The sequence below is a fragment of the Podarcis pityusensis genome (genome assembly GCF_964106645.2).
Source record: "Podarcis pityusensis genome assembly, chromosome: 16".
Lineage (NCBI taxonomy): Eukaryota > Metazoa > Chordata > Lepidosauria > Squamata > Lacertidae > Podarcis > Podarcis pityusensis.
The window spans coordinates 38,645,239-38,658,569 of record NC_138041.1 but is presented as its reverse complement, the minus strand read 5'-3'; the positions used below and the strand labels follow the sequence as shown (position 1 = coordinate 38,658,569).

General features: G+C 43.7%; 1 protein-coding gene across 10 annotated transcripts in view; it reads right to left on the bottom strand.

Moving 5' to 3' along the window:
- PITPNM2 (phosphatidylinositol transfer protein membrane associated 2) overlaps positions 1 to 13,331 on the bottom strand; it is a 212,604-nt gene that overhangs the window by 67,387 nt on the left and 131,886 nt on the right. For all 10 annotated transcript variants that reach the window (XM_080985034.1, XM_080985040.1, XM_080985041.1 and 7 more), the window contains 5 exons: positions 12,279 to 12,493; positions 11,442 to 11,563; positions 8,091 to 8,324; positions 6,797 to 7,123; positions 168 to 263 (listed from right to left, as the gene is read on the bottom strand). In XM_080985034.1, coding sequence (XP_080841160.1) covers positions 168 to 263; positions 6,797 to 7,123; positions 8,091 to 8,324; positions 11,442 to 11,563; positions 12,279 to 12,493 — 994 coding nt within the window. The remainder of the gene's footprint in view (positions 1 to 167; positions 264 to 6,796; positions 7,124 to 8,090; positions 8,325 to 11,441; positions 11,564 to 12,278; positions 12,494 to 13,331) is intronic.

The following is a 13,331-nucleotide window of genomic DNA, read 5'->3' as shown; positions in this document are numbered from 1 at the left end:
GGTGGAGTGAGGAAAGTCCAGGCCTTCCATCTGGAGCGATGCTGAAGTGACACAGCTTCATCAGAGAAAGGACAGCTTCTCTCTCATGCAAATGGCTGCACATATACACCATGGCACTCACACACCCGTTAACAGCTTAGCAGCTGCTCTTTCTATGCCCCACCTACCGTGTGCATCAAAGAATTCGTCGTCGGAGCTCTCGTCTGAATCTCTTGCAATGCTCTGCATTCTCCACTCCGATATGCTATGGCGCGAGGGGCTTGCTAGGAGAAACAGAATGGATTTGTGCAATCAGTGATGCTCAGGAAAAAGCAAGGGAGGTCCTGTCATGCCCTCTGTGGTAGAGGCACACTTCGGTGGTCTTGGTGGAAATGTGTCCCCTAAGTGGGGCACACAGCAGACCTAATGATGCCAGTGTGATATCAAACTTTCCTCCCTGAGTCCTGCATAGTTTATGATTCTTAAATCCCATCGCCGAGACGCCACAGCAGTCTGCAAGCCTCCGCTGCTGTTTCCAAAGAGCAGCTATTTATAAGCATCGGAAGGATGTGTAAAATCATTTCTGTTTTACAGGTTTGCAATTAAAAAAAGGAAGCTGCCTGATTATACATGGTCTTCTCCTCAGAAATCACAAGGACGGCAAAAGAAGTATCTTTTATCAGGAAAGCAGATATTCACAATGGTATCTGCAAGCTTTTGAGTCACAAAAGACTTTTCCTCACACTGAATATTGAAAAATAAAAAGACAGAAGGAGAGAAGGGAAAGGGCAATGCTGGGACTGATGTTAGACCACATGTCAAAGTATTTACACTTTAAACTCCAGCTGTTGAGTCTTGATTGAGGCCGTATTTTATGGCTTTCTGTGGCAGTTGCCTCTATGAACCAAGCTGTTTGTTGGTAGCGGCATGCAACCAGGTGAAGCACTCTCTTTGAATCACCACATTTTAGTGGCAAAAGGCAAGGTGGTTTCTCCACACAGTGAGATGCAAAAGAGATGAACAGGCATCTGCAACTTAAAGTGACCTCTGTGGGGGTTGCTGTGCAGTTTGTGCCACCCATGAAAAGTGCTCACTGGCCACCATGGAGTGTTTCTGCTCCAGGATTTTGAAAACTCTCCTCAGGCAAAGCATTCCTAGTGGTCCAATTAAAACAGAAGAAGCAAACCGAGCAATCTCTTGCACTGCCCCTGACATCTTGGGTGCTACTTAGTTGTGCTCCTCCCCAGCAGTTAGCTGTTTTATAGAAAGGCAAATTTGGCTGCTACAATCAGGAGCAGAAGAGCAGTGGGCAGCTCCAGTGGTTAAAGAAAGCTTAACTGAGTTCTGCTGTCAGTCCACTCAAAATTACCCTCTCCGTGGGACCCCTATACCTTCCCCCCTGCAGGGACAGAACCAGCTTGAGTGTAGTTTTGAGTGGACAAATGGAAGGAAGGAAAGGGCTAGCATCTCCTTTTCCTACTCCTGATGGCTACCTCTGAGACAGCTTTCAATAAAAACCACCACCAAAATAAACAAACCAACTCCAAACCCATCAGGAGTAATAAAAATAAAAAGCAAGCACTGGCTTGTAGGAATATTGAGAAATCTTTCAGTTTCGCTTTCCTAGTTTCTGATGTTTCCATAGTTAAATTCAGTTCTCCACATCTCTGCAGCAATTTGTGAATTCTTCAGCATTTTAATGTGAATTTCTCCCAATGTACACATTTTTTACACTGTTTTGACCAATACACACTTTTGCAAGCAATTTGACCTAATATAAAGCATTTCTGTATGTTATTTTCACTAATATGAACATTTTAAATCCACCCCCCCCCCAATATTTGCAGTTTTATACATACTATTTGGTTGGAGAACTGCATTGCAAAATTCAGAGAAGAGCAAATTTTGAACGATAGCTATGTTTTGGTTTGCATATTGATCCGAGAAGTACAGATTAGATGATTTCTGATTAAAATGCAAACAAAACAGAATTTCTCATCCACCCCTAAATGACATAACACTTATAGTTTGGCCCCAAGGATGGCAGTGCTATTGTGCTGCTGGACATTTCGCCAGAACCTCAGCACTCCCCTGAGGAAACCCTGGTTTTGTTCCCCTTTTCCTTTATCCCCACTTAGTGAAGGTTGGCACTGCTCGGTAATAGACACCAGAGAATCCACACTAAATGCTACAACCACATATAATCTAATAAAGGCAGCCAAATAGATTTTAGCGTATTAAACTCACATGGAGCCACCCAGAAGACATGTAGTGGTTCGCGTTAAATGACACACCAGCAAGAAAAACCCATTTATTATTGTACCACCAGAAGGCAGCCACACGTGCTGGGTAATAATAATAATAATATATTATTATTATTATTATTTATACCCCACCCATTTGGCTGAGTTTCCCCAGCCACTCTGGGCGGCTCCCAATCGAGTGTTAAAAACAATACAGTATTAAATATTAAAAATTTCCCTAAACAGGGCTGCCTTCAGATGACTTTTAAAAATAGGATAGCTGCTTATTTCCTTGACATCTGATGGGAGGAAGTTCCACAGTGCGGGCGCCACTACCGAGAAGGCCCTCTGTCTGGTTCCAATGGCTTTGGATTCTACTTTTACTAATTGTCATGTAGAAAGGTCACTGCTGTAAAACTCCCACCCCGCCACTGGATCAACTGCGTAGCTAATTATGGCTTCAGCATTCACTCTGTCACCCCTGAGTATTCCACCCCATTCCTTTAGGAATAAGGGAGCCAAGTGATTGACAGCACACGGCTAAACCACACTGGACTGACGTCAAAGGCCCTCGCAGAACAGCTGCTAAAAATAGAACAGATAATAATACAGGCGTGCGTGCAACAAGGGTCCCCGCTTACACCAGGGGTCTCGCTTACACAGCAGAAGACTGATCGAGCCCTCATGCAGGAGACAAAAGAAGCCGCTTTCATCTCATCTGTATCAGCAGGAAACTTGAGGAGCAGCTCCCTTGGTGGTCATGCATGCAAATGTGTGGCCATCTCCTAAAAAAGCTGAGGAGGAGATTAAAAAGACTCTCATGATGTGCTTCCCTAACTTGACTCACTGCAATTCGCTTCTCTCACTAGCCAGATCCAGTCTAATGGGGGTGCCTGGCTAGCAACAAGGCCACGATGCAGAGGGGTGAGCTGGATATGCTCATGGCTTAGCTCTGCCAAGAGTCAGGTGGAGGATGGCTGGGCCTTTCCAGGAGTGGGTTGGCAGGACAGTCCTGTAGTGAACATCCTGCTCTGTGCGTATGAGATTCCATGCAGCTTTCTGCATGCATGCAACTGTGGAAAGTGACCGGCCGCTGGGTACCAAAGCCAGTGCTTCTCAAAAATGCTGAGCCAGAGCTCCAGCTTTTAAATGTGTTGTTCCTGGACTCAGCACCACAGATGAGTGTGCAGCGGCCCTTGTGTGCAACTGCAGTCCTCTGTGGTGCACAAAGATCTGTGGATCAGGAGCACTAACCTAAAACTGATTTTAAAAGTGGAATGGAACAAATACCCCCCCCCCCCATTCTAGAACTAAGCACAGAGAAGCATCCTAAGAGCAAAACAATAGCTCTTTGTTCCAAATCAGGGTGATATGATGAGGCAGTGGAAGAAACGTTGTCCCACAAATCCACCATAGATTAGTATGGTCTTCTCTAAGGGACGATTCATTCCAATCACACATTGGAATGGGAGAAGGCTCCAGTTGACTCAGGATCCTATCTCCTCTTTAAATTGTCTCTTTCTCCCCCTCCAGTGAGCACAGAAACGCTCCCTTGCGAGACCAGGTTTGCAACGCAGTTTGAGCTCCATTTTATTAATTTATAATCCTTGGAGAGAAAATTACGGGGGGGGGGGGGCGGTGTTGATAGTGGAAACACCTTAATGTATAAACATGGTGCAGTACCTTTGCTATGGTCACTGGATTCCAAAGAGCTCCAAAACAGGGGATTAAAGGATCCAAGCAGTAACAGAGCCTCTTGGATGAGTGTCGCTTGTTTTATGTCTAGCATTTCACATTAGACAAGCACATGTCCAGGAAAAGCACATCGCTTGAGGCAGTCATGCCACAGCAGAAGTTTCCATGCCTGATAAATCGCTAAGCATTTCTATTGCTCCTACCCTCACCCACACTTTCCAGTGTACAACCCTGCTCCTCTTGCCAGATAGAGAATGTGCCCTGACAAAACCCTGATGCCATGAAGCTATGGCTGTCACACAATTAAAGCAATCTTAGCTGATGAATCATATTAGTAGGTTAATCAATTAATTGATTAAATCTGCATACATTTGCACATAAGGGGGGGAAACACAGCAGTTCTAAAGAAAGCCGAGAGCTGTTGCCCTCCGTTTCTGCTTGCATTCAGTCTTCCCATGGGCACCTGGTTGGACACTGTGAGAAGAGAGGACTGGACTAGATGGGCCCTTGGCCTGATCCAGCAGAGCTCTTCTAATGTCCTTTGTGATAAGAAGTATATTTTAGTTTTATGGTCATCACATCTTAGAACAGGCATTCCCCATTACGTCTCATATCACAGAATGCCCCTTCTAAGACAGCGCTTGCCACCTACAGTTTTTATAAGTACTGGAATGCAAAATAATCTTGGAAACATTAACGTCAGTTGCCTGACTAACCAGGGACACTTCTTTAGACAAACAAATTGACTTTGGCTGACAAAACAAAGCAACCCTAAAAGAAGCACTTGGCATATCTGGATTCCTCTGTGTTCTAGTGGTGGGAAAAAGATTGGTGCTTTCAAAAAGTGATAGCTATAGAGCAAGTATGAGAAACTTGTGACCCTCCAGATATTGTTAGGTCATCATCCCTCACCACTGGCCATGATGGCTGGGACTAAGGATCTGTACATTTTGGTTTTCTCGGTGTCTCATTTTCACAGTCTCAAATCCAGTTCTCTACAATTTGCAATTTTTTTTTTTTAAATTCCTCATAAAAATTCCTCAGCATTTTAGTCCAAAACCCTCCTAATAAGCACATTTTTATATGCAATTCTGACTAATGGACATGTTTTTGCAAGCAATTTCCCCCAATATAATGCATTTTTGAATGTTATTTCAAATAATATCTTCATTTTCATGCACAACTGTCCTCTAATATATGACTTTTTTGAACATTGTTTGGGGAATTACAGTGTGAATGTTGAAGGATAGGTGTTTTTCAGTTTGTATATTGTTTCAGAAAGTGCAGATGTTATAGGATCAGCTTTAAATTCTTCCTGAATTATTTTTTCCTGCATTCTGATCTGTGACTAATGAGAACTGGTGTCCAATGACATCTGGAGGGCCACAGGTTCCCCACCCTGATTCAGTGCCATGATTGTCCACAGTCTGGACACTCACCCTGTTATGCTCCTCCTTCATATGGTTTGTGTTTTTTTGCAGTGTTTAAAAGATTTGTTTGACCAGATCTTTAGCAGATAGGCAGAAGAACCAACTGTACACTATAGACCATGACAGCTCTATTATACAGTCCATATCGGGGGACGACGACGACGACCCAAATCCACTACTGTCTCACAGTGAAGGATGGCTGGAAAAGAACACCAACAAAGAAGGGAACCTGACCCGCTGGAACATTTTCTTGGCCTGTAGCTTTTCAAAGGAACGAAACACCTCTAGGTTGTAAAGCTATAAAGAATTCATACTGATGTCAGTCAGGGAGTATAACATTTCTTCAGAATAGAATCAGCTTCTACCGAACTAAAAGGAAACTCTCTCAGGAATGCCTGCTATGCTCTACGAGGGCTATTCCTGTGGCATGTCCACATGGAAACATCTTTCATTCACTGTTTGAAGGAATGCAAGAATGTTCGTTTTGGGTTGGGATAAACCCAGACTTGGTTAAAGCATGTGTCCTATCTAGGTCCTCAGAAGCAGGTGTACTTTGGAGAGCATGGCCTGTTGGTTTCATCAGAGCTGGGCTTGGATCTTGGAATTGGAATAAGAGCTGTTCGACAGTGGAATTTGCTGCCAAGGAGTGTGGTGGAGTCTCCTTCTTTGGAGGTCTTTAAGCAGAGGCTTGACAACCATATGTCAGGAGTGCTCTGATGGTGTTTCCTGCTTGGCAGGGGGTTGGACTCGATGGCCCTTGTGGTCTCTTCCAACTCTATGATTCTGTGATTCTGTGAATTGTGGGATCAAATCCTATCTCTTCCAGGGTCGCTATACAAAGCATATCTCCACTGAAGGAAAATGGGGTCGGTAGTCAATTGCTTCCCAACAAACTGCAGTAATTTGAGGGGGTGAGTGGCTAGCAATTAGAGACTGGGAGAAACTGATTCAGTTTTCATTTAAAGCCAAATTTATCAAATCTGTACTTTCCAAACAATATGAAAACTGAAACACAGCCATTCTACATAATTTGCACTTATCTGAATTTTTCGATGAAGTTCTCCAACCAATCAAGTTTCACAACAAAGCACACACCAGGGAGAAATGAACATACAAATCAATGCTGAGGGATTTGGAGGGAGGGAACTGTAATAGGCAGGACGATTCCATAATGCTTCCTCTAGCAGGAAACCAGCCATTAACACCTTACAGAGAGGGAACTAGCCGGTGGTGGCCCTCGGCTCATTTTGGTAGTGTATAGAGGCTGGAGTGTGACAGCTTCTAGCACCCCACCCACCACAACACACAAGCAGGTGCTGTGGCACTGCACTGCATCACTCTTTCAGCTTAATGCCACAACCAAACGCTATGACTCTGTACATCAACCTTCAGAAGTTGTTAGCTACATACTCTGTTCCTTTTGAAACTAACCAGGTGGGTGTGACTCACCTCCTCTTTTTGAAGAGGACTTGGAAGACGTCGACCACTGCTTGGTCAGCACTCTCCCCGGCAAGGCTTCACCGATATTGCTAGCAGTGTCCACCGCCTCGGTGGATGGAGATATGGCCTTTGTTTCCGTATCATTCTCATCCAGAGGGTCTTTGGGAAGGTGCTGCTCCAGCTCGCTCTCATTGCAGCTGAACTGGGCCATCTTCTGGGCCAGCATCAGTTGTGCCTCCTTTTCCAGCTGCCGGATGTCCTCAATGGTAAGCCCGTACCATTCATCCTGCCAGCACCAAGCTTGCCTGTGGGCCCGAACCATCACCTTCCGCAAGCCTTGGGGTTGGGGACAGGGAGACACAAAAATTTTCAGCAGGCCACTGATCTAGCTAATAAGAACACACATTAGGGGGCATCACCACATTTCAACCCATTGTTGATCAACAAAAGCTTCAGTGCTACACTTGGATGCTGATTCCTGTACATACCCAGATCTCCCCTCCTGGAATTCTGGACTTATGAAGGTTTATGTTTTTCTTAATAAATCTTGAATGCCTCCATAACATTCTGGTAAGCTAGACCTCTGCTCAACATATGGCCTGGAGTTCTAGCCTTGGCTTTTCCCCCCCTGGGGTTCTCCAAGGACTCTCTGATGTATTTGAGGACATAAAGTTGCAATGCAGTCTCCAGGGCTGGCCCTACGATTAGGCAGAGTGAGACGGCCACTCCCAGTGCTGGGTGCTGGGGTGTGTGGGGCAGCGGAAATGTGTTGGAAGCCAGAGCCTGCCTTGTATGTGTAAGCTAGATGCTGCCCTCAGGTGTGGTGGACAAAGGTGTCTTATCACCAATGTTGAAATAAAGTTAAATTGCTAGCCTGGCTGTATGTGGAATGGGTGTGTGTTTCAACTTATCTTTAATCTCAGGCAGCAAAATGTATTTGGCCAGTCCTTGCATTCTCCCATCCAAGCACTGACCAGACCCAGAGCTACTTAGTTTCCACAAGGCTGCCATGGCGCGTGCCTTCAGATCATGCCCTGAACCAGTTCATGCAGATTTAACTGGAACTTTGTTCTTGGGCTTAGCTCTGGTCTGGCTCTGGGGCCAAGCCCTGCCAGCACCCTCCTAACACCAGCCTTTGGTAGGAAGGTGTGGTCTATGGGTGAGCCCAGGGACAAAAGAAACCCTGTGGCCATCCAAACTGAGTTCAATTCCCATCAGCCCCAGGCAGCTTTTCAAGATTCTTCCATTATGACTGAGCCAGGAGCAAATATGCTGAGCAGAGCTCAATGAGTTAAAAACTTACCAACATCATGAATGAAGCGCTCAATTTTAGACTGCATCCCCCAATATCTGAATTCCACCTTGCACAGCTTGTATGCACACATCATAGGGTATCTCCCAGGGTTGTTCTTGTGCTCTTTGATCCAGTCTTCTGACAGAGGACCCCTTGTGGTCTTCACTGATTTATATAGCTTTGGATCTTCTTCTGATTTGTATTCGTGTGGAGGGATGGGATCTTTAACAATATCAATGGGATCTAAGTCCAGAAAAGTAGTTTAAACAAAAACATTGAAGTGCATGGAACTCCAAACATAATTTCATCAAAGCTCTGTTTTGTTTTCATAACTGTTTAGACTTAAACAACTGGTATTTAAACACTTTACACAAGTAGAGGCTGGCGTTTCCTTTCTCTGAAGAAGTCTCAAAGAGAAACTTTACTCCAGATATGTGTGTGTGTGTGTGTGTGTGTGTGTGTGTGTGTGTGTGAAGCAGGCAATCAGAGAATTCTCTGTACGATTTGACCACAACATCTCTTTTGAAAAATGCTATGTCTCAGAGGTTTAAATCATAGAACAAACAAATTGGCTACATCAATATCAATTGACCATTTTCTAATGTGGTTGTAGAACACAGACGATTTAAACTGGAGTTCCACAAGTTTCTACAGTATGAAGGTCAAACAGACCGAAAACAACATGTTGTTGCTCATGTGCACCAAGAATCATTCATATAGGTCAGGACTTGTAGGACATTAACAGCAGGTTGAAATTTAGGATTTAGAAATATCAGAAGCTGCCTTAGTCAGACTATTGATCCATCTACTGTAGTATTGGCTACATCAGCTGTCCCCAACCTGGTGCTCTCCAGATGTTGTTCCTGACCTTTGAGCGTGCTGGTTGGGGCTGGTGAGAGCTGGAGTCCTAAACATCTGGAAGGCATCAGGTTGGTGAAGGTTGTATAGAACAGCTTGGGAACTGCTTCTTTGTGGGAAGTAATGACTGTTAAAGTGGTATAAGAGTACCTTAAATGTACAGTGTGAATAATATTTACTGTAGGTGTGGAGAACCCTTGGTCCTTCAGCTATAGCTAGACTCCAATTCCCATCAGTCCCAGCCATCACAGCCAATGGTCTGGGAGGATGGGGCTGAAGTTCAACAGGTTCCCTCATGCCTAATTTAACAGAAGGAAGGGAAGCATCTAAATTTTCTGCATTAGACACAAAGCAGCTGGCAGCCCCACAGACAGTGCAGACACACTGTTTTGTTTGCTAATGCTCCACCACAGTCTTCCTGCAGCTCACATTTTCTGCCTTTTTAAGCCTTGAGAGTTATTTAACAAACACTTAAACAAAGGGAAGAGGTTTCATACAAATGTAGTAGAACTAATTAACTATCCTCTTAAATAAACCTTTATGCAGAAACTGGTGTCAGGGGTACATTTAAAATTCAGGCTGAAAAACGTCTCAGCATTTCAGTTAATTTTCTCAGAGAATTAACTGGTCTGTGGGTTCCGAATGACACATCCATCACCATCAACTGTGCATGGACAACTGAGGTGTTATTGCTACACTAGTGCTAATCAGGTGTTCTTTACAATGAGATGCAGTCAATAAGTTGGCTCCAGAGACTCGCCTTTGCCATAATCTTGGGCTTCCCTGAAGCCTGCTTCTGTGTGGATGGCGAGGCTCCACACTCACTTCAGAACTTTGGAAACAGAGGGAATGATATTTGGGTGAGTACTGGCTGTTCAAACACTATCCCCCAAGGCAAGCTTTTGCCTGATTATGTGCAGAAATGCTTTAAGGATTGAGATACAGTTTACAAGTCTCCAAGCAAAAGCACCAGCCCTCCCAAATATTGACGCTGGACAAGTCAAAGCAGTTCACTGACATCACCAGACCCTGTGCTTCCTCTCTGCCTCAGCCAGCAAGTTCTGGTGTGGCAGAGACTGCAGCCAAAACTAATTAAGATATCTGCTGTCACTGGCACACTCACACACCATGTGTTTGAGGCCCAGGAACAAACACCAGCTTCACTCTATTTTCTTGGTGGTCCAGAATGCAATCCTTAAGAAAGAGCCCAGAGATTAAGTGCATATTCCCTAGTTCCCAGATCTGTGTTCTGACACTCAAGAATGGTACCTTTGTCACCTAGTAATGCTGAATATGACTTTGATATGTATGGATGGCACAAGGTGAATGTCCAGAATGGGGGAACATTAACATTCAGATGGTGACAAACATGTTTATTCCTTGTCACCTCATCCTCTCTCTCAGCATTTCCATCTATCTCCCAACTTTCCACTGTGGAATTTTATGTGTATGCCCCTCAGGGCAGCGGCTTGCTTTTTGCATATGCTAAAGCACCATGCACATTGGCACTATAATATGCCCTGCACTGAGTTAAACAATTGCTTAATCTAGGGGTGAGGAACCTCAGGCTTAGGGGATGAATGCAGTTCCCTGACCTCTGTCCCTGGCCCTCCTGAGCACTCCTCATCAATCCAAATTCTTCAGCATTTTAATGCTATTTATCCTAATAAACACATTTTTGGAAAGTATTCTTTTGAATTTTATCCATATAATCCATATAACAAAATAGAACTTCATGAGACAAACACATAAAAATTGCAGGGTTCCATCCTAGGCCCATTGCTGTTCATTTCTTTTTAAAAAAGTAAACAACTTATATGAAGGAATTGAGGGAATGCTCATCAAATTTGCAGATGACACCAAACTGGGAGGGGTAGCTAATGCCACAGAAGACAGAATTCAAGATTACCTTCTCCTTAATAGACTGGAGAACTGGGCCCACACTAACAAAATGTATTTCAATAGGGACAAAATTAAGGTAATTTAGTCAGGAAGAATCAGCTGCACAAATATAAAACATCTGGCTTATCAGTAGTACATATGAAAAGGATCCAGGGGTCTTAGTAGATCACACACTTAACATGAGTCAAGAGTGTGATGCAGCAGCAAAAAAAGCTAATGCTATTCTAGGCTGCATCAACAGAATTCCAGCATCCCATTCAGTGGAAGTCATACTCCCGCCCTATTCTGCCTTGCTCAGACCACACCTGGAGTCCTGTGTCCAGTTCTGGGAGCCACAATTTAAGAAGAAAATTGACAAGCTGGACCATGTGCAGAGGAGGGCAACCAAGATGATAAAGGGTCTGAAAAGCAAGTCTTATGAGGAATGGTTGAGGGAGTTGGGTATGCTGAGTCTGGAAAAGGAGAGACTGAGAGGAGATAGCCATCTTCAAACATATAAAGGACTCACCATACAAATAATTAACACTATAGTTGTTTACATGCACACACAAGCCACTGTTAGGCAGAATGAAAGATTGGGAGTGGGAAGAAAATACTCACCAAGAATGGTCTGCCTTTTCTCTGCAGGAGAAAGGTTGAAGACATTGGCTTGCTCTCCTGAGTCAGATATGTAATAGGTTTCAATATCAATAGAGAATTTCTCCACAAATGGGCACGTATACCTGAGAAAGAAATAGCATCAGGGAAGCTTAACCTAAAGCTTCTACACTCCAAAGTGCTTCAAAAAATAATTTGAACACCCACATAAATACAGGTGCTTTTCTTCCAGAAGAGAGTGGGGGGGGGGGAGCCTCAATGACTTATAGTGTAGCATAGATTTCATTATCATCTTAGTTTTCATAAGAGGAACATCCAGCGTTTGCTAACTTGGCAAAAATATATTATTTTAGACAATATACTACTTTAATTAATGTATATACTTTTGTGCACATTTTTCCCCAAAAGAGCATTTTGTACACAATATTTGGTGGCGAACTGCACAACAAAATTAATAGAAGTGAGAATTTTGAAGAACAATTGAGTTTGGAATCACACATTGGTTTGAGAAGTGCAAATTAGATAATTTCTCATTAAAATGCAAAAAATTGAAGTTCTACCCTCATTCTCAGGCACCACTGCTACCTGTGGCAAAGTTAGACAACTCCTTTAGCATGAGCAAAATATCAACGCGTGCACATGCCCTTGAATCCATGTGTGGTGAAGGTTAATTAAAACAACAACAAGGAAAGTGTTTATTTTACCTGTTAGCTTCATATCTCCATTTTACAAAATGGGACTTTTTGTGGCCTATCTACCACATAGAGCTGTTGTTAATACAAGCCAATGTCAACTGTTAAGTGAGCTACAGAAATGAAAAGCTCTTATAAGAGGTAGTACCTTGTCCTTGTATAAGGATACGCATTCCATGACTCCTCCTCAACTCTTAAAGCTGCCTTTGGCAGTATAGACCGAAACCAACTGGGGATATGCATACCAATATGGTATACTTTGTGGGTATACTGCCCATTGCCACCAGGACCATCTGTATATGGTCTGTTTTCCAAAATCTCTACACCACTGCCTTCACCACATGTCTCTTCTCGGCTCTTTTTCTGAAATTACAAAATAAAACAGAGTGAGCAGATTCAACGTTGCCCCTTGCTGAATCAATCAGGACCTGCCATCAGGTACCACAGTGGTAAATCAAGATCTTCAGAGCTGTTTAGTTAGCCATATCACCAAGGCAGACCTCTTGGTTTAGCTGCGCCTCCTCGCCTGCCTCCATCTTCATCCCCACCTGCAACAAGCATTTAGTTATACATACTGTAACTGTATTTGTTCACACCCATCCACTGTTAGTCCTACTTTTGAGCATCTCTGTTCTCTTTCCATTGCCAACATTGTAAGCTCCTTGGGGTGAGGATCTGGGTTTGTTTGTTTTTTGTTTATGGGTAAATGTGTGTGCATTAGAGTAAGGTTGAATATTGCTTCTCCACATTTTAAAATGACCATGTCCTGCAAAAGTGGTGGGACCTTTTTTTGGAGGGGTGGAGTCAGGAGATCCATATTGCCCTCAAAATGTTAGTGTTTCCAGAGTACCCTGAGAAGAAGGATTGACTGTAAAAGAGCTCTGGCAATTCTGATTTCTGAGGATATTTTCCTTAAGAATGCAAATTTCTAGCTCTTAGTAGCAAAGATAGGCTACAAAGTGCTGCCTCATGAAATCTCAGGTGCCAAAGGGGTGGCTGAATAAGGGAGAAACTACCTGAGATATTGGTGATCTCCTGTCTCCCAGGGTTTTGCCGGCACAGGCACATAATGACCATGTCAGGTGAAGGGAGAGCCACAAGAATGACACAGGAGACTGGTGTTGGGTTGAATTAGGCTACAACTTTATTGGTTACAGGAAAGAATAGGTTTGGCTAAGGCACTGGGCATCTGGCAGCCCAC